The sequence below is a fragment of the Eriocheir sinensis genome, chromosome 42 (genome assembly GCF_024679095.1).
Source record: "Eriocheir sinensis breed Jianghai 21 chromosome 42, ASM2467909v1, whole genome shotgun sequence".
NCBI lineage: Eukaryota > Metazoa > Arthropoda > Malacostraca > Decapoda > Varunidae > Eriocheir > Eriocheir sinensis.
The window spans coordinates 11,557,372-11,583,026 of NC_066550.1; the positions used below are offsets into that span (position 1 = coordinate 11,557,372).

Consider the following 25,655-nt stretch of genomic DNA (forward strand, 5'->3'; position numbering starts at 1 on the left):
CTCTCTCTCTCTCTCTCTCTCTCTCTCCTCACCTCACCTCACCTCAGCCAACAGGACCCACAGGATGTCTCCCCACAGTATGTTGACAAACCCCACAGTCACCCCCCCAACATACTGTCCAATATAGGCTTCCCCTCCCCTCCTCCCTTCCCACTCTTCCGTTTCTCCCTCCCTCTCTCTCTCTCTCTACTTCAATCCCTCTTTCCTCTGTCGGTTTTTCCTCTTTTTCACTCATTCTCTTCTTCTTTTCTCTCATCTTTCTCCCATCTTCTATTTTCACATCTTCATTTCCTCTCTTTCTCTCTCCTCTTATTTTTCACTTTCCACTTTTTCTCTATTCTCTCCATCTTTTTTTCTCTTCCCATTTCTCCCGTTCACTCCTTTCCCCTTTCCTCCTCTGTTACACTTTCTTTCTCCAATTCTTTCTCTCCAACTTCTTTCTTCATCTCTGTTCCTCCAATCCTCTTGCCCTTCCGTTCTTTCCCTTCTCCTCTCTCTCTCCAATATCTTATCTCTTAACTTTTTTTCTTCTTCTGTCTCTATTCCTCCACTTTCCCCCTCAATTTCTATCCCTTCTTCTCTCTTCACACCATCCCACCCTTCCCCCTCCCCCCTCCACCCTCCCTCTCTCAGCGTGTCTCGGTTAGATCAAGAGATACAAGAGTCAGACGTAATAAAGATAAATGCAGGAGGAACAGACCGAGAAAGCAAGGTGTGTGGCGGACAGGTGGAGGGACACAGGTACAGGGAAGGAGGCGATGCATAAACAATACCGAGGGAGAGACAGGTACGAGGCAGGTGATGATACATGGCGCATAATAACAGATAAGAGAAGGAAATGTGGGAATAGGAATTGTGGGAAGATTATAGGTGGTGAGATAAACAAGATAATGAAGAAGCAACTAGATTTACGGGATAAGAAACGTTTAATTGAAGGAATACACTGAATAAAAAATCTAGGAAGCAAGCTAAAAAAAATGTATATAAATGAAATAGAAGGTAAGAAGACAAAAATGAAGTAGGAATTGTGGATTGATTATAGTTGGCGAGATAACAAACAGCACAGTGAATAGAGAAAGACAGATGGAATAAAATGAGAAACTAGACAAGTGTTCATTTAGATTAACAAGATAAGAAACGATTTTGATTAATGGCATATACTGAAGCAAAAAAAAGTAATTTGCAATGCAGCAAAAAATATATGTAATGAAAAATAGATAAAAAAAAAACCTATAGCTCAGATCTTTTAGTATTACAAAGACAAGATAGAAATTTAACTAAAATAAATGTATAATACTTTCATGAATACAAAATAAATAGTTCTTGAGGATATTTGAAGATTTTTAATACACCTAAAACACTAAATAAAAAAATGAATGTGTAATACTTTCATGATTACAAAATAAATAGTTCTTGAAGACGTTTGAAGATTTTTTATTCACCTCAACACTAAAAAGAGAATTTGTCAATATCTGATTAAATAAAATAATAAAGGTTAAAAAATTTTACGAAGGTGTTTTTTTCCATTAAGCTGTTTGTCTCGCGCTAAATTGAGACCACATAGAGGAAAAAAGAAAGAGGAAGAGGAAAAAAATGAAGGGGAATAAGAGTGCAAATTAAGAGGAAGAGAGATAAGGAAGGTGAAAGATGGAAAAGATGAGAGATGAAAACATTTAGAGGGAGATAAAGAAGGAGGCAATTGAAAAAAAACTGATAAATTGGGGAACGAGAAAAAGAAAAAAGTAAGTAAAGGAGAAAAGTAAGGACGAAAAGAGGAGAGAGGGAAAAAAAGAAGGGGAAAGGTGAAAGATGGGAAAAGATTGAGAAGGAGGAAAGTGAAAAAACTGAAATTGTGAACAAGAAAAAAAAGGTAAGGAAAGGAGAAAAGTAAGGACACAAAATAGGAAAGTTAAAAATGGGAGTCTAAAAATCTAAGAGAAAAGTGAAAAATTTGGAAAAAAAGAAAGTGATAAAGATGGAGGTAAATGAAAAAAACAAAAAACTGACAAACTGGAAAACAAGAAAAGAAAAAAGTAAGGAAAGGAGAAAAGCAAGGACCTAAAAGAGGAAGGAAAATATGGGAATAGACGGGAAAAAATAAAGGAGGAGAAAAGGACTGTGAAAAAGGTTGAAAGAGAAAAAATATGGTTGAAAATGAGAAAAAATGAGATTAAAATATTTGAAGGAGGATAAAGAAAGTAAAACAGGAAATTGGGAAGAGAAAAGAGTAAATAAAGGAGAAAATTAAGGAAAGGTGAGAGAACGAAGAGGGAGATAAATAGGAAAATAAATAACAAATAGACACGAATTTGGGAACAGGAAAAAGGGAAAGAATAGAAGGTGACAATCAAGGTCCTAAGAGGGGAAAATACAGATATAGGAAATGGAGATAAAGAAAAGTTAAGTAAAAAAGACCAAAACCAGAAAACAGGGAGGAAAAAAAGTTGAGGAAAAAGACAATTAGGAGCCTAAGAGAGGAAAACTGTGAGGAGGAGGAGGAGGAGGAAAGTCTGAGGAATGTGAAGGTTAAAAACAATGTCAGACGATCTATTTTTTGGGAGGAAAACACGACAAATTAGGAGAGAGAGAGAGAGAGAGAGAGAGAGGAAGGGAAGGAAGGAAGGGAAGGGACGGGACGGGACGGGACGGGACGGGACAGGACAGGACAGGAAAGGAAGGGACAGGAAGGAAGGAAGGACGGGACAGGACAGGACAGGAAGGAAGGGAAGGGAAGGAAGGAAGGGAAGGAAGGACTGGAAGGAAGGAAGGGAAGGAGGAAGGAAGGAGGAAGGAAGGGAAGGGAAGGGAAGAGAGAGAGAGAGAGAGAGAGAGAGAGAGAACCATCGCCTCACACTCCATCACACAGTTCCATGCAATTAAAGTACTATTAATAATTCTGCTATCGAGTCCTTTACCTGTCCATAATTAACCCTCCATTACCAAGCTCACCTGTACGTGCTCGCCTGCCGCCCAATACCTGCCTCTCACCTGCTAATGAACTCCCTATAAATAGAAACACAATTAAGCGATTCATTAAATAAGAAAGAATTGACATTTTCTAAGAGTACACCTGTCGTAATCTCTCTCTCTCTCTCTCTCTCTCTCTCTCTCTCTCTCTCTCTCTCTCTCTCTCTCTCTCTCTCTCTCTCTCTCTCTCTCTCTCTCTCTCTCTCTCTTCCCTTTTCTTTCTTCCCTCTATTCTCTCCTCTTTCCTCTCCTTTTCGTCTCCTCTTTCCTCTTCTCTCTCTCTCTCTCTCTCTCTCTCTCTCTCTCTCTCTCTCTCTCTCTCTCTCTCTCTCTCTCTCTCTCTCTCTCTCTCACCTGCTAATTAAGACACTATTAATATAAACATAACACAATATATCCAGTGACAAATTTATAAAACTAAACCTACATCAAACAATTTTAATCTTCCTTTTAACTCTGTCTTTTTTATTTGTACGTAAAGAAACAAATAAACCAATGGCAAACAGAAGCTAAAACTACCCAACACAAGTCTGATCTTTCTTTTTAACTCTGTACGTTTTTTTATAAGCACGTAAAGAAAAAATAAATAGCATACCAAACTTACCAAACTAAAACACAAGTCTGATCTTACTTTTTAACTCTGTATGTTTTTATAAGCACGTGAAGAAGAAATAAACAACATACCAAACTTACCAAACTAAAACAACCAACACATTTTCCTTTTCTCTTTTTTCTGTGTTTTTATATATAAGGAAAGAAATAAAAAGATGACTCGCACACAAACTAGACCTAACCCAACCCAAGGCTTATTTTCCTTCACAGGTGCACAAACTTTCCCTAACTATTTTTTCCCTGGAGTTCCAACCACCTGAGGATTCTGTAACTCACTCATAAGACACACGAACTACACCTAACTATTCACGGGGAAGCAACACGAAAACTCTCACAACAAACCTTTCTTTTTCCCCTTGAGAGAATAAAACTTTACCTTCTGTCGTTTTTCTTATTTTCGTTCTATTCTTTCTTATTTCGAGTCTGACATACCTGAGAAACCTGGAATTAACTTTATGGAATGCGAGGAAAAACAGATAAAGTAACACACAGGTAAACTTATGAACAGGTAGATTCCCAAGCGTGACTAATGTGGACAGGTAGACTAGCTCACCTGTATATTTAGTTCCGGGTAATGACTCACAGGTAAACTTATCAACAGGTAGATTCCCAAGCGTGACTAATGTGGACAGGTAGACGAGCTCACCTGCATATTTAGTTCCGGGTAATGACTCGCAGGTAAACTTATCAACAGGTAGACTTACACTAACGACTAATGAGGACAGGTATACTAACTCACCTGTATAATTAGTCTCAGGTAGACTCATACAGGTAAAGTTAATGTGCTCAGGTAAACTCAGGTACACACACAGGTAAACTAAAACATACAGGTAAAATCTAATAGGTAAACACACACAGGTAAGCTTCAGGTATCTCAGACACAGGTAAACAATCTCATACAATCCAATTAAGAACACACACACACACACACACACACACACACACACACACACACACACACACACACACACACACACACACACACACACACACACACATTCACTTTCACTCAGTACTCACCAAAAACGTTAATTGGAAGCAGGTGAGTATTATAGAATGGGCAGGACAGGTGCGAGGAGGAGGAGGCTGGCGGTGAGGGAGGCGAGGAGGGTGGTGGCGAGGGGGGGCAGGGGGTGACAGCTCCCCCCTCCCCCGCGCACGGACTGCCCCACCGCCACTTCTGTTAAATAAAGGGAAGATAATTATGGCACCTTTTTTTTTTTTTACCTGACTTTTTTTTTTTTTTTTTGCTGTTTGAAAAAATGAGGTTAATAGTTTTTTTTATCTTTGCTTTTTTTTCTCTACTTTTCATGCATTTTTTCATTAGTAATCTTCCCTCTAAGTGCATTTTTGAATTCGATTTTCTATATATTTTGTTTGTAATTCCAAAACACTAATTAGTAAAGACCTCTAAAATTACTTCTCAAAAACGTGACATACAACAGTTAATTTCATTCAATTTCATACGTATGCAAATCTAAGATGTTTTTAAATAGTAGAAGATTCTTTACACAACACTAAGTAAGTAAAAACAACAAGCAAACAAAGGCAAGCAATACAAGCAAACGTTCAATAGAATCAAGGCAAACTAGAAAACAAGCAAACAAACAAAGTAAGATGAACGGTGCAAGAGAAATATTGAAAAAAGAAACGAAATCCGAACAAAAAAAATCATGCAATACTACAGGATCTAAAATTAAACGTCAAAGTCATAAAGTCCTGCAGGATACCATAACTAGTGAAGGATATGCCAGAACAGGACAGCCACGCCCTCAAGGATGTGTGTGTGTATGTGTGTGTGTGTGTGTGTGTGTGTGTGTGTGTGTGTGTGTGTGTATGTGCGTCAATCCCAGCCGTACAGTCATCACAAAACAGTATCCTTGACCTCAAAACACCCAAAAAACAAACAAAAAAACAAAACAAAAAACAAAAACAAGCAAAATAACTCAAATATCCAAAGTTAACGTCATGAATATTCACACATTTACGTTTTTCTCTCAGTCTATCGTTCAGGGTGTGAGGATACTTTTTTGAGCGACTGTACACATGCACGCGGGTGAGTGGAGTGCGTGGGTGGGTGCAGAGTGTTTAAGTACTTCTGTGGGGGCCATGCACGCGAGTGAGTTGAGTGCGTGAGTGCGTGTGCGTGGAGCTACAGCGGTGCGGCAAGAGCAGTGCTGGTTATTGTGCTTTGCGTGTGTGTTTGGAAAGCTGAACCTCTCCCTCTCTCCCTCCCCTTTCCCTTCCTTTTCATTTTCCCTTCACTTTCGTCTCTCTCTATCCCTTCCTCTCTCTCTATCCTAGTTCTCTTTCTCCCTTCTCCTGACCTCTCCTTTTTCTCCCTCTCTCCCTTTCCTTCCTTTCCTTTCCCTTGCTCTTTTTTTTACCTTTTCTCTCTTTCCCTTCTCCCTCCATTCCCTTCGTCTCTCTCTCTTTATCCTTTCATCCCTTCATCTCTCTCCTTTTCCATTTCTGTCCTATCCCTCCTTTCCTTTTCTCTTTCTCTTTCTTTCCCATCCCTTCCCCTTTCCCTTACTTTCCTCTTTCCTTTTCTTGTCTCCTTCCTTTCATTCCTCTCTCCATTTCTACCCTTCCTTCCTGTCCCTTCTCTCCTCTCTCTCTCTCTCATTTCCACTCCCTCCCTCACTCTCAGGTGGTCTTCCCTCAGGTAACGTCACCTTTCCACACCTTAATTAACCTTTAGTCTTTCACGCACACCTCAGCCTTCACGACTTTACTGAAGGAGAGGGAACAGTACGGAGAATTGGGAGGGTCTGAATTTTTGAAGGCTTCTTTAAACATGGAATTGTAGCTGAGTGCCTTTGTTTTAGAGACCGGTCTTGAAGCATTGAATTGAAGCTTGGGTAAGTTTTGGAGACCGATAGTAAAGCATGAAAGTAAAAGCTTAGGTCATGATTTCACAGACTTTTGAGACTTCTTTTAACAGTGAATTGTAGCTTAGTACCTTTGTTTTAGAGACCGTTCTTAAAGCAGTGAATTGAAGCTTAGTTAGGTTTTAGAGACCGATAGTAAAGCATCAAATTAAAAGCTTAGTTAGAGTTTTAGAGTGAATTGTAGTTGAGTGCCTTTGTTTTAGAGACCGTCCTTGAAGCATTGAATTGAAGCTTAGTTAGGTTTTAGAGACCGTTAGTAAAGCATGAAATTATAAGCTTAGTTCATTGTTTTAGAGACCGTTCTTGAAGCATTGTATTGAAGCTTAGTTAGGTTTTAGAGACCGTTAGTAAAGCATGAAATTATAAGCTTAGTTCATTGTTTTAGAGACCGGTCTTGAAGCATTGTATTGAAGCTTAGTTAGGTTTTAGAGACCGTTAGTAAAACATGAAATTAAAAGCTTAGTTCATTGTTTTAGAGACCGTTCTTGAAGCATTGTATTGAAGCTTAGTCAGGTTTTAGAGACCGTTAGTAAAGCATAAAATGAAAAGCTTAGTCACTGTTTTAGATACCGTTCTTAAGATATCAAATTGTAGCTTAGTTATTCTTTTAGGGAGAGTTCTTAAAGGTTCAAATTTTTATAGACCCTTAAATTGTCAAATTAGTTATTAATTTTTTTAGATCGTTCTTAAAACTATCAAATTCTAGTTCAGTTTAGCGTATCACTTCCCGGTTAGGATAATATACAATCATTATATATCAAAGTCTTATACTATATCTAAAAAACGAAGACTCTTAGTACAGTTTTTGAGAATGTTCTTAAGCATCAAATTTTAGCTCACTTAAAAAAATTTACTTCTCCAGTTAGAAAATATTGAATCATTGTAGAAAAAAGTATTATTGTATATCTAAAAAAATGAAGCCTTAGAACACATTTAAAGACCGTTCTAAAACCATCAAATTGTAGCTGAATTGAGACTTCCACTTCCCCAAGCAAGAAAATATTGTAAAAAAGTCTCATTACAAAAAAAGCCTTGTTGTGTATCTAGCAAAACTTATTCACTTCAAAAACAGGAAAATGTGATACAGATTTGACTGCTTTATAAGTTGGTCTTCCTTTCACGACCTAAAAGAAATTAAGAAAAGTGCGTTTAATTAGAGGGTATGACCGCTAAGCAAAAGGTGAAAGAAATATATGAAAAAAGATTGTAAATAGCTCAGTAAAGGCATGATAAAAAAGCGATAACCTGAGGGAACCCACTAATAATAATAATAATAATAATAATAATAATAATAATGATAATAATAATAATTAGGTTTTGCTTCGTACGAGAAAGAAAGAAAGAAAAAGAAAGAAAGAGAAAGAAAGAGGAAAAGAAAAAAGGAGAGAAAGAATGAGATAGGTTTTGGTTTGCACGAGAGAAGAAAGAAAGAAAGAAAGAAGGAAAGAAAAAGAAAGAGAGGGAAAGAAAGAACGAAAGAAGGAGACAGGTTTTGCTGTGCACTAGAGAAGAAAGAAAGAAAGAAAGAATGAGATGTTTTGCTTTTTACGAACGAAAAGAAAAAAAAGATTGAGACAGATTTTGCTTGGTACGAGAGAAAAGATAGAAAAACAGATAGAAAGAAAGAAAATGACAGACAGGCAGATGGAAAAATAAAATATTGATAAAGGTTGCAATACTCTTTTCATCCACACAAAAGAGTTATCGGAAATTATAATGTCTTAGAAGGAGGAGAAAGAGAACAGGGCATCAAACAGTGGCGAACAATATTATCCCAGAAGATAGAATAGAAACAGTGCTTAGAGAATGTTGAAGAAAATAATGAAAACCCGGTGAGAGAGAAATCATGCTTATAAAAAGAAGTGTTGGATTATATAAACGAAAAGACAAAGAAGAGACACAAAGAAAAAAAACGTTAATGAAAAAAAGAGAAAATACAAATGTCAATAACAACAACAATAATAATGATAATAATGATAAGTGAATGCAAAATCACACCACCACCAAACAAACAGGAAATATATATACAAAGAAATCTTAGAAATGGCTTTAAAAATATGCCTTGAGAATGTTAGCAAAAGCGATGTGAATAAAAATAGAAAAATAGAAGAAGAAAAGAGAAGAGACGGAGGTAGATACATGAATAGACAGACAAATAGATAGATAGATAGATAGAGAGAGAGAGAGAGAGAGAGAGAGAGAGAGAGAGAGAGAGAGAGAGAGAGAGAGAGAGAGAGAGAGAGAGAGAGAGAGAGAGAGAGAGAGAGAGAGAGAGAGAACTAACACCACGACTGACTAACTGGCTGACTGACTGACTGATTGACCTAGATATATATAAATAAGTAGATAGATAGACACAGATACATAGGTATATAGAGAGATTAATAAAGAGAGGATAAAGATAGGGAAAGAGAAAGATTGTGCATCCAACACCTAACTGACTGACTGACGTTGAGGTAGACAGATAGAGATAGACAGATAGAGAGATTGATAGATATAGAGATAAAGAGAGAGAGAAAGGGGGGGAGAGTATATACAAACAAAACCACGACTGCCTAACTGATAGATAACTGATAGACAGGTAAATAATTAGAAGCAGGTAAAGTGAGACAGGTAAGCAGGTAGATTGAGACAGGGAGATTGATTAAGAAAGAGAGATAGAGAGTGGGAGGGAGAGAGGGAGTATATACAACCCCAACCACGGCTGCCTAACTGATAGATAACTAATAGACAGGTAAGTCATTAAAAGCAGGTAAATTGAGACAGGTAAGCAGGGAGACTGATAAAGAAGGAGAGATAGAGGGAGAGAGAGGGAGAGAGGGAGTATACACAGCCCAAAACCACGACTGACTCACATAATGGCTGACTGACTTTCCCTAACTGGCCAACTCAATGACTCTCTTCTCTAACATCGATCGAGTGGGCAGGGACAAACCTTTCATCACCGGCGAGATCTTTGACAGCGGCGGCGGGGAAGGGGGCGCGGCCGTGGTGGTGGTGGGTTCTTCTATGTGAGGAAAAGCAGTAATACGAGCTGACAGGAGGTGGCCATGCAGGGGGTTCAAGTGTGGGGGTCGGGAAGAAAGGGAAAGGATGGGACGGTGTTGGTGTGTGTGTGCGTGTGAGTGTGTGTGTGCTAGAGGGAGGTTATGGGCTGAAGGGAGGTTGTGTGTTGAAGAAGGGAAGTTTTGTGTTGATGGGAGCTTGTGTGAGTTGAAGGGAGGTTGTGTTAAGGGATGTTGTGTGTTGAAGAAGGGAGGTTTTGTGTTGATGGGAGCTTGTGTGTTGAAGAGACGTTGTATGTTGAAGAAGGGAGGTTTTGTGTTGATGGGAGCTTGTGTATGTTGAAGGGAGCTGTGTTAATGGAGGTTTGAGTATTGAGTGTTTGAAGGAAGGTGTGTGTTTTGTTGTGTCGCTTGTGTTGACGTGGGAAAGTATGCGAGTTGGTGGGAACTTGTGCGTAGCGAAGGTGTGTTTGTTATTTTGATGCCCCGAGAGAATGTGAGTTTATTTTTGGGAGGATAGAGTTCTAAGGAAAAAAATATGTTTGTGTGTTCTTGTTTTGCTTCTTAGGTTAAAGTGTTTTTAGACCTTGTTCGTGGGGTAAATATGGGTCTGTAGGAGTTGTTAAGGGAGATAATTGCTTGTTTCTTTTTGTTTTCTTACAATTATAGTGATTGTTGTGGATGTCCTTGGGCAGCTGTCAGGAAAGTTATGTAGGTGTTTTAATTTTGTTTTGGCATTTGGTTAAAGTGTTTCTAGGTGTTGTTTGTGGGGAAATAAGGATCTGTAGGCATTGTTAATGAGGATAATTGCTTTTTTTGTTTTGTTTTCTTATGAGATTAATAATAAGGGAAACATTACTGAGTTTACATTACTTTTATGTTACTAGAATATAATGTGTTTCTGGTTATTGATTACGGGAAAATATGGGTTTGTTGGCATTGTTAAGGGAGATAATTGCTTTTTTTCTGTTTTGTTTCCTTAGTTGTATAATAATAAGGGAAAAATTACTTGGTTTGTATTAGGTTTTGTTACTAGAAAAAAAATTCTGGTTATTGATTGGGGGAAGGCTACTTAGTGTTGATTTCTCATTTTTTTGTAACAAGAAATAAAAATGCGTTTGTGAATAGGGAAAAGTTACTCAATTCAAGTTTCTTATTTTTTGTTACTCGAAAGAAAGCGATTGTGAACAGGAAAACATTGACTAAGTTTAGATTTCCTTTTTTTTTGTTACTAGAAAAAAATAGAGTTTGAGGGAAATGTTACCAACGAAAAAAGGCTTTGTGGATATTTTCATAGGAGAATATACTGAGTTTCTTGAGTGTGTTACAAGAGAGAGTATGTGTATGGGAATTTTACTTCTTATCTCATGTTATTTATTGTTATTATTTTATTTTACTTTCATTTTGTGTTTTATTAATTTTATTTATTATTTTTATTATTTTACTTTATTTTATTTTATTTTATTATTATTGTTTTTTTTTCGGGGTGTGTGTTATTTCTGTCTAATGTAGTTTTGATGAGTTTGTTGATGTATATATCAAATCAAGGACTAAACAAACTTACGCATGGGGACAGACAGACATATGTGTGTAATACGATGCAAGAAAAATTGGATATCTGGACATTATCAATTACACACAAAAAATAATCCAGTACTCTATGTATAATCCAAACTACGTCACTGAATGTATACAAGAAATTCAGACAAAAATATAATCTATAAAGTATACATAGACATTCTTGGATACAAACTGAAACGATGCAAGATACTGAATGTCAAAATGTATACAATCACACATACATACATACATACATTCATACATACATACAGTTAAAGTCTATAGTGGACAAAATGCAGACTCAGGAATCAAACTACACCGTCATTTGTTTTATATATGTACACACACACACACACACACACACACACACACACACACACACATACACACTCCCCCTTCCCCCTAAACACAGGAATAGATACACACACACACACACACACACACACACACACACACACACACACACACACACACACACACCAATAAAAACATACAAAAACACACCTCTTATCTCTCTTTCACACACACACACACACACACACACACACACACACACACACACACACACACACACACACACACACACACACAAACACCCCTTCCACACACCACTTGCAAAATATGACACTTCAAAACAAACTAACTAAATTCGCCGCCCCAGATATTAAAAGTCTCGTGCAATATTGACGTCGAGGGAAGGGTAAGTTTTGCTGCGGGGAAGCTTACCGGGGAATACAAGGAAATACTACGGGCAGGTCGTCGCTACAAAGTCCGCGCGTGGGAATCAATTGAACGAAAGCCGAAGCCCAAGCGTGCACAGATATTTACGATTCCCAGAGCAGCGGAGAGTTTTAGAGAAAGAGAGAGAGAACGTGTGTGTGTGTGTGTGTGTGTGTGTGTGTGTGTGTGTGTGTGTGTGTGTGTGTGTGTGTGTGTGTGTCTTACGTTTGTGCTGAATGTATGTGTATGTTGTTGAATGGAACTTAGTTGGAAGTGAATGATATAATATGTACTGAAAGAATGATAAAGGAAATGAAAATGTAAGATATGAACAAGTTACTACTATTTCTACTACTACTACTACTACTACTGATGATGATAATGATAATACTAATAAATAAATAAAAATAGTAATAATGATAATGATAGTAGTAGTAGTAATAGTAATGATAACAATAATAATAATAATAATAATAATAATAATAATAATAATAATAATAATAATAATAATAATAATAATAATAATAATAGTTCTCGTTTCACTATATTATGCTTCAGTTTCCTTTGCTGACGACTTGACAAAGAAACACTGAGGAAGCTTGGTGTGTTGCGAGGCTGAAACTCGTCCTTTTGAACCGTAGTGAAAAATAATGTTGCTATTTTTGTTTTTTTGTTTTGTTTTTGTAATTCTATTTTTTTTTTCGCTTCTTTCGGAATGCTGCAAAAATCTGACCACCCCATTTTTTATTTCCGTTTTTTTTTTCACTTTTTTTTTGTTCAATATTTTTTGTCTGGAATTCATGCTTTTTCTCCTCTTTATATATAAGTTGCAATCCGCGCAATTCATTTTTCACTTTCTGGTTATTTCTTTTTCATATTTTATTTATTTATTTATTTTTATTCGCACACTTGTATTTGTCATTTTTTCTATCTATTTTTTAATGTGTTTTACTTGCTCTGATATTTTTCTCTTTCATTTTTTTCATATCTTTTTCTCAATGTGTTTTACTAATATCGTCATTCTTTACTGTTTATCTCTCTACATATTTTTTAATCCGGTTTTCATTCATATTCATCTAAGTCTTCTAATACACACACACACACACACACACACACACACACACACACACACACACACACACACACACACACACACACACCTGTCTTTCTCACCTCCACACTCGAACACAAACACACACACACACAAGCCCTTCTACATCTACCTCTTTCAAATTTTTCTCCTTTCAATCCCTCACTCAATCCCTTCCTTAGAATCTTCCTCACTCTTGAAACCACGTACACAGATACATACACACACACACACACACACACACACACACACATACAGCACCATACATACCCACAACACCCTCACCCTCCTTTGCCCTCCCCTACAAGCTCATCCTCCCACCTTTCCTTGTGTAGAAGTGGAAGATCTCAGAGTCCCCGGACCAACCAAACTTGTTCTCCACGGCCACAGTTGCCTCGTAGTCCGTGGCAGGCTCGAGGTCAGTAATAGCGTGGCTCATGTACTGCACGGGGCCGGAGGACAGCGGGGCAAGAGCAGGACCACCGGAGGGACCATTGGGGGAGTAGAGTCTTATGTTCCACTGGCCTGCTGAGGGGTTGTTGACTGGACCTTCCTGCGCGGGGGTTACGAAGGGGTTGTTTGTGGTTAATAGAGGAAATGGTAGGCGTGGGAAAGGGACAGTGGGCGTGGGAGAAAATGAAACGGGCGTGTGTATGTATGGGGAGGGGAATGAAGGAGCTCTGTGTGTGGGTGGGGGATGGGGAGGAACTCTGTGTGTGAGTGGGGGAAGGGGAGGAACTCTGTGTGTGGGTGGGGGAAGGAAAGGGTGCGTGGGAAGGAAATGGTGACCGTGGGAAAGTGACAGTGGGCGTGGGAGGAAAAGAAACGGGCGTGTGTATGTGTGTGGAAAAGGGAAGGAACTCTGTGTGTGTGGGAGGGGAAAGGAAAGGGTGCGTGGAAAGAAAATGGTAACCGTGGGAAAATGACAGTGGGCGTGGGAAAAAAAGAAACGGGCGTGGGCAAGTAAGTTGGGGATATAAACTGTGTGGGAATGGGAAAATAAATAGGTGTGTAGGGAAAAAAAGGTGGGTATGGGAAGGAAATAATAGGCGTGGGGAAGAAATAATAGGCGTGAGAAAGAGATGATGGGCGTGGGAAAGAAATGATGGGCGTGGGAAAGAAATGATGGGCGTGGGAAAGAAATTATGACGGACCGATGCGGGAATAAAATCAAGTTTGTGGAATGAACTTATGATCCTTGCCAAAATAAATAAAAGAAAGAACGTGGAGGAGAAGTAGGTAAGGAAGAGGAGGAAAAGAAGGAAGGAGCAAGAGAAGGAGGAAGAGGAAGAGGAGGAGAGAGTAAGATATTCTTCATACAATCTCTGAAAGAGGATTTGGAAGTGTGTGTGTGTGTGTGTGTGTGTGTGTGTGTGTGTGTGTGTGTGTGTGTGTGTGTGTGTGTGTGTGTGTGTGTGTGTGTGTGTGTGTGCGCGCGTGTGCGTGTGTGATAAATAAAGAAAAAAAATATGACAAGCGGGTTAAACAGTGAAATCAAACAAAAAACACACACACACACACAAAAAAAACACTAAAAAAACACACACACACACGCCAACTTGTCGAACCAACCAATCCGCTTACAGATCTAAAAATACACACACACACACACACACACATATACACCCCCTCCCCCACCGTCCCCCCCACACACCTGCCCTCCCCCCCACACCTGTTACACACCTTATGCTTCCGGTGCTGCAAGCGGTACATGATGACAGGTGTGTGACTCTCTGCTTCCCATCTCAAGGTGTAGCTCGTCTTCTCCCTTCCCGCCGGGCTGCTGGTCACGAGGGGAACTCTGGGGAGACCTGGGGAGGCGTGGGGAAGGATGGGTGAGTGTGGGGAAGAAGAGGCTGGCGTGGGAAAATAGTGGTTGGCGTGGGAAAGAAATAATGGGCGTGGGAAAGAAATTATGGGCGTGGGAAAGAAAGAATGGGCGTGGGAAAAAAATAATGGGCGTGGGAATGGAATAATGGGCGTGGGAAAGAAATAATGGGCGTGGGAATGGAATAATGGGCGTGGGAAAGAAATAATGGGCGTGGGAAAGATATAATGGGCGTGGGAAATAAATAATGGGCGTGGGAAAGAAATAATGGGCGTGGGAAAGAAATAATGGGCGTGGGAAAAAATAATAGGCGTGGGAAAGAAATTATAACTGAACAAAGCGGGAAATAAGTCGAGATTGTGAGAATATGGGAAAAATACTGACAATGAATAGGAAAAAACAGAGGAAAATAAACGCTGGAAATAATGAGATGAAAAAACAGAAGGAAGGGAACGAGGCATTTAAAACAGTGTGAAGCAAAACTCTCATCATTCTAACACTCACAGCGTCGAAGGATCGGATAAAATAAAAACTTACTAATGAAAAACAAAACAGGTAGATCATCAACAGGTAAGCGTGTTTTATTTTCACCTCGTAATTCTAGACTTGGCAAGATACGAGAGGGAAAAAAAAACACCGATCCTCAAAATACACGTGAACTCTGATGATTATGAAATGTCAAAGGGTGTGTTTTTTTTTCCTGCCCGCGTCTACCTATTCTACCCTCACACACCTGTACAACCCCCCCTCCCTCTACCCCTTCCCCCTCTCCTCCTTCACCTCTCTCCCTTCTGTACTCCCTCCTGCCCTACCTCCTCCTTTCCCCTTCCTCTCCCCTCCCTCACTCTCCCTTTTCCCTCTCTCCCCGTTACCTCTCCCTCTTTTCCCTCTCTCCCCTCTATCACACTCCCCCTTACCTTTTCCTCCCCTCTTCCTCTCCCTTTTCCTTTCCCGTTTCCTCTCCCCCTTTCCTTACCTCCCCTTCCCTCTTCCTCTCCCTCTTCCTCCCCCCTTCCCTACCTTTCCCTTCCCCATCCCTCTTCCTCCCTCCCCATTTTCCTTTCCCCTTCCCCTTCCCTCTCCACTCCCTCTTCCTTTGTTTTAGATGAGGAAAAACGAAAATAAGTTGAAATGATCACGGTTGCAATAATTAAAAAAAGGGATGCAAAGTTTGGTCCAGCTGGAAATAATAAGTTTGTGTAATTGGCTGTTTGATTTGATATTTATTTTAATTATGCATTTGTTTGTTTTGTTAGAATTGGTTTGGTAATTGCCTTGTCGGGGCTACGGTCTTATGTTCCTGTTTTTGTTTTCATTTTCCTTCCCTTCCTCAAAATTCACTTTCCACTATCCCATTGCTAACTTTTCCTTTCTCTACGGTAAACTGTGCAAGGCAGCTCCTGTGAACCTAACCCCACCTAACCTCACTATCCATGAATTTATCTAATCTACGCTAATATCTGCTCCTACTTAAGCAAACAGGAGTGAACAGTATAGAGATAAACTTCAAATACAAGCCTGTCTAATTCTATCTGTCAATCTTCATATGTAAACTTTCCATATACAAAATCTATCCAATTCTGCCTCGATTTACACTTTCCAAATCTCTCAATTCTAACGTCCCCTCCTCATATACAAACCCGTCCAATCTTTCTATCACTCGCTCGAAATAAAGAGTAGAGGAAAAAGCAATACTCGGGTTTCAAAGTAATTGCACGAATCCCACTTTTGCCTTCCTCCCCTCCGTGCCATTTACATCTTTCCCGCACGGCGTTTCTGGCTACACCTGTCGAGTTGCACACCTGTTAAGCCTTTCTTCCGCCTGCCTACGACTTTAACGCTTACAAGAGGGAGTATTAAGGCGCCTCTCCATTTGATTTTTGATCCGTTTTCGACTCCTCTTCAATTTACAGTTGGAGAGTTATTTTCTTTTTTGCTTTGTCTAATCTAAATTTTGACCTTCTGTTGCCTTGTTTACTATAGAAATTAGTTGAGAATAGAGACACTTTGATCTTGGGGAAAGTTTTAGAGGTTGTATTTATGTCTATTTCGTTTCTGTCTTTCTCTTTCTTTTCCATTCGCTGTTTAATCTTCTCTTTACTTACTGAGATATGAAGACTTGCAAACAGGGGTATTAGTGTTTTTTTTTTTTTTATTAGAGGTTTAAGAAGCTATGTCCATACCTATAATTTCTCTGCAAGTTCTAATACAATACCAATACAATACAATTCCCATACAATATCCATGCGACTTCCATATAGTCAATTTCCATACAATATCCTTGCAGTTTCCATACGATATTCTTCCAATTTACGTATAATTTCCATACGATATCCAATACAATACGATTCCCATACAATATCAATTCAATTTCCACTCAACTCCCAATTTCAACTCCAATTTCCAACTCCAATTTTCAACTCCAATTCTCAACTCCAATTCTCAACTCCAATTCTCAACTCCAATTCTCAACTCCAATTCTCAACTCCCATTCTCAACTCCCATTCTCAACTCCCATTCTCAACTCCCATTCTCAACTCCAATTCTCAACTCCCATTCTCAACTCCCATTCTCAACTCCCATTTCCAACCCCCATTCAACTCCGATTCTCAACTCCCATTCTCAACTCCCATTCTCAACTCCCATTTCCAACCCCCATTCAACTCCGATTCTCAACTCCCATTCTCAACTCCAATTTTCAACTCCCATTCTCAACTCCCATTCTCAACTCCCATTTTCAACCCCCATTCAACTCCGATTCTCAACTCCCATTCTCAACTCCGATTCTCAACTCCCATTCTCAACTCCAATTTTCAACTCCCATTCTCAACTCCCATTCTCAACTCCCATTTTCAACCCCCATTCAACTCCGATTCTCAACTCCCATTCTCAACTCCCATTCTCAACTCCCATTTTCAAATCCCATTCTCAACTCTCATTCTCAACTCCCATTTTCAAATCCCATTCTCAACTCCCATTTTCAAATCCCATTCTCAACTCCCATTCTCAACCCCCATATCCAACCCCCATTCAACTCCGATACAACATTCATACAAGTCCTATACACGATTCATACACTATCCAATATATTTCCTAACTCTCTCCCTGTCCACCTACACACTCGACCCTGTTCCTGTCACCTGCTGGAAATGAAGAGCGGGAAAGATAGCGACGTGCCTGCTTTCACGAAGATTCACTGAGGGCATTTTTACTCTTCCTCCCCTCGCTGCCTCACAAGAATTTACACCTCTCCAATATAGTCTGCTGTCTTGCCTGTCAATGCTCTCAGACACCTTTCACCTTTCAGATTCTTCCATCATCCGTTTGACCTAAAGTTTTTGACGATAGACACATGGGTTGGAAGATATCTCTGTCATATATATTCGTTTTCTGATCTGATTTATCGACGCCCACACACACACACACACACACACACACACACACACACACACACACACACACACACACACACATTTCACCTTTACAATTCTTTCATGATCCGTTTGACCTAAGGTTTTCAAAAGTGACATTCGGATCTGGACGACTTTAAAAGCTTTCTACCAATTGAATTATCTGCAAACAACTGACATATATACATTATCTAACCTTACCTGTCCCGCACCACACACACACACACACACACACACACACACACACACACACACACCTGTTAAACTTAATTTCTTTTGTTTTTTTACAGCAAAGGAGTCAGTTCAAGGGCATAAAAAAAAAGAAACAAATATGAAAAAAAGCCCGCTACTCACTTCTCCTAAAAAGAGTTAGAGGAGTGGCCGAAAGATAAAAGGTCAATTTCAGGAGGATCTTAAGTTTTCAAAATAGATGGACACGAGTTTGGAAGATATCTCAGTTGGTGTTTGAGGCATTCAACCCATTTCTTCCTCTATTGAAAAACTGTCCCATATACTTATTCTGATTTTACCTATCCACAAACACACATTTTAGATTCTTCCATCAACTCCCTGGACTAAAAGAGTTGAAAATAAGGTCAGATTGGTTTGAACGGTAACTCAATCCGTGTTTAAATCTTCAATAAATCTTTCAGCCTATGTCTTCTTCTATAAAAAAAAACCTATTCTATATATAGTTTCGAACCTTACCTGCCCACATACACACCTGTTTACTCTTTCCATTACCTGGTTGGAATAAATACTTGCCAACAACAATACCTCTCAAACTTTCTACCTCTTCTTTCCTCTACAAGCACCTATCCCATGTATAAATTCTGATCTCACCTGCCCACACATACACCCTATAGAACCTTACCTGCCCATATACACACCTGTTTACCCTTTCCATTACCTGGTTGGAATAAATACTTGCCAACAACAATACCTCTCAAACTTTCTACCTCTTCTTTCCTCTACAAGCACCTATCCCATGTATAAATTCTGATCTCACCTGCCCACACATACACCCACACACCTGTTCAACTTGTCCATCACCTAAAGGAAAATAGAAATAGTTGACAAGAGCAATACCTGGACGAGCACTCATAATTTTTTTCCTATTCTTCTTTCCTTTCCAAACACGTGTCGTAAATATAGTTCCTGACCTTGCCCGCCCACACGCACACACGCTTACCTGTCCAACTTTTCCCATCACATAGTTGAAAATAAGAGTTAAGAATAGAAGTGTAAAATAATGTTGCAATAAAATGGAATTGAAAAACAGAATGACAAGTTGAAAATATAACCACGTGGGTGTGAATTAAGGTGTGAATTTAAAGGTGTTATTTTTGCGTTCTCACGTGTACCTGTGCTTTCTCTACCCTCCCCCTCCCTCCCTGACGAACACCTTTCCCTTTCCAATCACACCTGCCCTTCACCTGTCCCCCACCTCGTCATCTTATCAGCGAAGGAGCATCAGTTAAACGCCACCGACTCTCACTTTCACCCTCCACCCTAAATTTACCTGCACGCCCACCCCAATTAAAACTCAGGTGCACGAGAAAACACAGGTGAAGGTGTGGATATAAACTTTCACTAATTGTTTTGTACTCTGACGCGTAAGCACTGAAGTTTTTTTTTTTTACGTTCTAAGATAAGTGTTAGTGGTATGATGACCCACTCACGCTACGCTCTTACCACTAACATACTAACACACTAACCACTAACTATTCTGACCTCCTAACACTGTCTCTACTAATATTTCCACTAACACACACACTAACATTTTGAAACTATCCACTAACATACTAACACTAAACATTTTGACCTACTAACAATTTCCACTAACACTACTACTACTAACACACTAACCACTAACATTTTGACCTTCTAACACACACTAACACGTTCACCCACTAACTAACACACTAACCACCTACTTACACACCCACCCACTTACGGACTTCCCACTACAATAACCACACACACTAACACCCCTGCCACTTACCACTGCAATATCTCACCTACTTACAACCCCCCCCACACACACACTTACATACTCGTACACACTGACACACCCACCCACTTACAGACTTCCCACTACAATAACCACACACACTAACACCCCTGCCACTTACCACTGCAATATCTCACCTACTTACAAACACCCCACACTTACACACTCGTACACACTGACACCCACCCACTTACAGACTTCCCACTACAGTAACCACACAGACTAACACCCCTACCACTTACCACTGCAATATCTCGCATACTTACACCCCAGCACACACACACACACACACACTTGTACACACTGACACACCCACCCACTTCAATAACCACACTACCACTACCCCCCCCCCCCCCCGCACTCACCACTTCAACACCACCCCCTTCACACACTCACTCCTATCACATGCACTTTCTCGAGTCCACTTTTCACCTCCTTCCTGGTCCTGGCGAGGGTCGGGGAGTCGGGAAACATGACATTTTCACACGAACATGTAATTTTGGCTGCGTGGTAATGACTGAGGGGGCGAGGAGGGGCAAGGGGGAGGAGGGGGTGAAGGGGGAAAGAGAGGGGGGCGAAGGGGAGTGGGGGCATGGAGGGGAAGTGAAGGGGGTCAAGTTGGCATGTCACACTCTCGCCTCATGTCAATATATTCCAAGTTAGTTTGAGTTTTCGTTCTTCTGCCTTGAGGTTAAGCTGAGGAACTACTACTACTGCTATTTCTCCTGTTCCTGTTACTGTCATTAGTGCCTACTACTGTCATTACTGCCTACTACTGCTACTGTTGCTGCTTCTATATTACTGCCACTCTCCTGTCTTTTTTTTTCTTCTACTTCCTCTGTACCTTTATTAATTTCTTCTTGTTCCTCCTCCTCCTACTCCCCCTCCTCCTTATCTGTCTCATGCTCCTCTTTAACCTTTTTCCTTCCACGGTTTTTGCTTCCAGTCTTCCTCCTCCACCTCCACCTCCTCCTCCTCCTCCTTCTTCTCTTGTTACACACTCTTCAAGATGACTCCTCCTCCTCCTCCTCCTTTCGCTTCCTTTCGTCCCTCACTCTTGAAACGAAAATATATTACTCGATACTGATCCACACACTTATATAGCCATTAAACTTTACACTTGTACACGTAAAAACACCTGTGGTACTTTAATTAGACTTTACCTGTGAGTCTCAATGAACTTATTACTCCTTACTCCTCACTTTGAATAATCCACCGGCAAAATCACTTAAATTTCACACCTGTACAAGTCAAAACAACACCTGTATTACCTTGACTAATTACCCCAACCTTACCTGCGTCTTAATGATCAGCCATACAGGTGTACTCCCAAAAATCACTACTCTACTATACTCAAACTATTCAACCCACTACAAAAACATCTCACTTTCACACCTGTACGAGTAGAAACACCTGTAGTATCTTAATCAGACTTACCTGTATGTCTAAATTAACTTATTATTCACTACTACATACGGAAGTCAACCCATAACTAAAACCACTTGATATTTACACCTGTACCTGATTGATTGATTTGCACCTGTACGAGTAAATAAACACCTGTGCCACCTCAGCCAATCATCTCTCCTTACCTGTGAGTCTCAAGGAGCTGTTGGTGGTGCCCAGGGTACTCTCAGCCATGCAGGTGTACTCCCCCAAATCGTTACTAGATCCTCCTCAAATTAGTCAACTCACCACTTAAACAACTCCTGTATGTACCACCTCAGCCAATCATCTCTCCTTACCTGTGAGTCTCGAGAAGCTGTTGGTGGTGCCCAGGGTACTCTCAGCCATACAGGTGTACTCCCCAAAATCGTTACTAGATCCTCCTCAAATTAGTCAACTCACCACTAAAACAACACCTGCACCACCTCAGCCAATCAACTCTCCTTACCTGTGAGTCTCAAGGAGCTGTTGGTGCTGCCCAGGGTACTCTCAGCCATACAGGTGTACTCCCCGAAGTCGTCCTCCTTCACCTGCTTGATCGTGAGGGAGTAGCGGTGCAGGCCGTCATGGGAGGCGACGTAGTGGCTGGAGGTGAGGGTGCGCCCAGACTTCAGCCAGGTGACACTCGGGGCTGGCCGGCCGTGCACGCGACACACCAGCTCCACGTAGCGCCCAACCCCAGTGTGAATGAGGGACTGGGAGGGAGATGAAGGTTGGTTAGATTAGGTTAGGTTAGGTTAGGATAGGTTAGGTTAGGTTAGGTAAGGTTAGGTAAGGCTAGGTTAGGTAAGGTTAGGTTAGGTAATGTTAGGTAAGGTTAGGTAAGGCTAGGTTAGGTAAGGTTAGGTTAGGTAATGTTAGGTAAGGCTAGGTTAGGTTATGTAAGGTTAGGTTAGGTAAGGTCAGGTTAGGTAAGGTTAGGTATCTTTAGGAAAGGTTAGGTTAGGTTAGGTAAGGTTAGGTATTGTTAGGTTAGGTTATTTTAGGTAAGGTTAGGTTATGTAAGTTTAGGTAAAGTGAGGTAAGGTTAGGTTAGGTAAGGTTAGGTAATGTTAGGTAAGGCTAGGTTAGGTTATGTAAGGTATGGTTAGGTAAGGTTAGGTTAGGTGAGGTTAGGTTAGTTAAGGTTAGGTATCTTTAGGTAAGGTTAGGTTAGGTTAGGTAAGGTTAGGTTAGGTAAGGTTAGGTATGGTTAGGTTAGGTTATTTTAGGTAAGGTTAGGTTAGGTAAGTTTAGGTAAGGTAAGGTATGGTTAGGTAAGGTTAGGTTAGGTAAGGTATGGTTAGGTGAGGCTATGTTATATTATGTTAGGTAAGTTAGTAAAGCTATGCATGAAATTATAACTATGAGGATAACAGTAGTAGTCAATCCCCTACAATCTAAAGTCTTAACCCTTCATCCCATTGCACACTAACCTCAGTCATGCCTCAAACTCCATTTCTTTAGCCCCCAATACCCTTACACTTTATAGCCACATCAACCGATCCAACACCCTTCGTCCCCACCCTTACACACCTCATTTAACCCCTCCTTCTCCCCAACCCTTAACCCCCACACACCTTCTCTATGCTTCTCTATTCCTTTAGGCCCCAATACCCTTACACTTTATAGACACATCAACCGATCCAACACCCTTCGTCCCAACCCTTACACACCTCATATAAACTCCCCCTTCCCCCACCCCTCAACCCCCACCCACCTCCTCTATGCTGACGTCCGGCGGGTACTGAATCTCCACCAGCATTTCCAGCGACGAGGGTTGGCCCAGGCCGTTGCTGGCGGTGCAGATGTAGGTGCCCTCCACATCATGGTCCGCGTTGGTCAGGGTAATGCTGTGGCCCTGGGGGAGAGAGAGAGAGGGGAGTAAGGTGGGGGGAGAAGGCGGGAGGAGGAGGAGGAGGAGGAGGAGGAGGAGGAGGAGGAGGAGGAGGAGGAGGAGAGAGAGAGAGAGAGAGAGTCTTCTATCATACCTGTCCTAAACTTCACCTGTCTTCCATCTTACCTGTCCTAAACTTCACCTGTGTTCCATCTTACCTGTCTATACTTTACCTGTCCTAAACTTCACCTGTCCTCTATCTTACCTGTATACTTTACCTGTTCTAAACTTTACCTGTCCACTACTGTCCCTGTCCCTCTTCGTCCCTTACCTGCCCTCTTTCACACCTGTCCTTTCCTCACCTCGTGCAGACGGTTGCCGGAGGGGAGGTGACCCTGCTGCCGCGTCCAGGTGATCACAGCCGGCGGGTTCCCGTCTCCACCACACTCCAGGGTTACGCTCGTGCCCTGGACCACGCGCTGCACCCTGGGACTCAGCCGCCGCACCTACAGGGAGGGAACACAGGCACGTACTTTATTAACGCCACACGCACGCACGCACGCACTTCAACAACACAGCGTCAACAAACTTTATTAACTATTTATGAACTGAAAGACACACCGAACATGCACGCACCCACACCCACACACACACACACACACACACACACACTGGTATTATTCCCTTTCCCCTTTGTTTTTCCCACGTTGTTTGTCTTTCCTGTTATTTTCCTCCGTTGTTATTTTCCCCCAGTTGTTTTTACCTTTTATTATTTTATTCGGATTACCCTTGACTTACTATTCTCAGCGTGAAAAAAAGGAACATGAACCCCTTGAAATATAAACCCCTTAACCCCAAAATTTAAAGAAGAAAATGACCTAAAGGAAAGAAAAAAGGCATAAAGACCCCCTTCAAAATATAAGTGCCCCCTTAAAAAGAAAAAATAGGCGTATGCTCCCCTTAAGAACAGGTAAAGAACATCCCCCCTTAAATAAAAAAAGGATCATGAACCTCTTAAAAATAAACCCCTTAACCCCATAAATTAAAGAGGGAAATGACCTTAAGGAAAGAAAAAAGGCATAAAGACCCCTTCAAAATATAAGTGCCCCCTTAAAAAGAAAAAAGAAAAAGGCATGAAGACCCCCTTCAAAGTAAATATGCCCCCCTTAAAAATAAAATTAGGCATATGATCCCCTTAAGAACAGGCACAGAACATCCTCCCTTAAATAAAAAAAAAACAAGATAACACCCCTAGAGAAAAAGGCATACAGACCCCCTTCAAAATAAATATGCCCCCCTAAAAAAAAAGATATGATCCTCTTTAGAACAGGTACAGAACATCCTCCCTTAAATAAAAAGTCAGATAACACCCCGAGAGAAAAACGCAGCATGGTCCCCTTAAAGACAAAACAAGAGAACGCTCCCCTTAAGGACCCACCGTGGCCGGGTACTGCACGTCCAAGGTATGGTTGACCTCGATGGCTGGCGAGGTTTCGATGCGGCACACGTAGGTCCCCGCGTGGCTCCTTCGAACCCCGCTCAGGGTGAAGGTGTTGCCGTTCTTGGTTAGTCGCTTGGTGGGCCTGAGCTGGGGTGGAGGGAGAGGGAGAGAGGCGGTCAGCTGGTGAGGAGAGGGGGTGGTGGTGGTGATGGTGGGAGGGTGAAGAGGGGAAGGTGATGATGGCGGTGTGAAAAGAGGTAGATGAGGATGATGAAAAGAAGAGAGATAACTAGGGGCAGATGTTTTTGTTGTTGTTGTTGGTGGTGGTGGTGGTGGTGGATGAAAAAAAATGGCGGTGAGGGAAGGATATGGGAAAGAAACAAACGGGTAGAAATAAAAGGATGGAATAAGGAAAAAATAAATAATGATAAAGATAGATTAGGAAAGAGGTCGGCAACCCATAATTCGAGAAGAGCCACTTTCTTCAAACTTGGCAGGAAAGCAGTGATGCTGGAGCCGCAGTGAAAATTATGAATGGAAATTACGAAACAAAAAATTTCCACCTCCATTTAGGCGTTATATACTATACCCACAGACAAGATAATCATATACACTATAATAATAATAATAATAATAATAATAATAATAATAATAATAATAATAATAATAATAATAATAATAATAATAATAACGATAATGATAATGATAATAATAATGATAATAATAATGATAATAATAATGATAATAACAATAATAATAATAATAATAATAATAATAATAATAATAATAATAATAATAATAATAATAATAGTAACAGTAATAATAATGGTAAGTATAATTGCAATTGTCATA

General features: G+C 40.5%; 1 protein-coding gene across 4 annotated transcripts in view; it reads right to left on the reverse strand.

Annotated features, from left to right (window-relative positions):
• The window catches only part of LOC127010011 (protein amalgam-like), a 186,323-nt gene that overhangs the window by 11,173 nt on the left and 149,495 nt on the right, over positions 1–25,655 (reverse strand). For 3 of the 4 annotated variants that reach the window (XM_050883716.1, XM_050883719.1, XM_050883714.1), the window contains 8 exons: positions 24,801–24,950; positions 23,725–23,868; positions 23,246–23,386; positions 21,995–22,241; positions 14,532–14,659; positions 13,170–13,401; positions 9,409–9,480; positions 4,600–4,759 (listed from right to left, as the gene is read on the reverse strand). In XM_050883716.1, the coding sequence (XP_050739673.1) occupies positions 4,629–4,759; positions 9,409–9,480; positions 13,170–13,401; positions 14,532–14,659; positions 21,995–22,241; positions 23,246–23,386; positions 23,725–23,868; positions 24,801–24,950 (1,245 nt within the window). In that variant the 3' untranslated portion in view covers positions 4,600–4,628. The remainder of the gene's footprint in view (positions 1–4,599; positions 4,760–9,408; positions 9,481–13,169; positions 13,402–14,531; positions 14,660–21,994; positions 22,242–23,245; positions 23,387–23,724; positions 23,869–24,800; positions 24,951–25,655) is intronic. The other variant, XM_050883715.1, reaches the window with a different exon arrangement.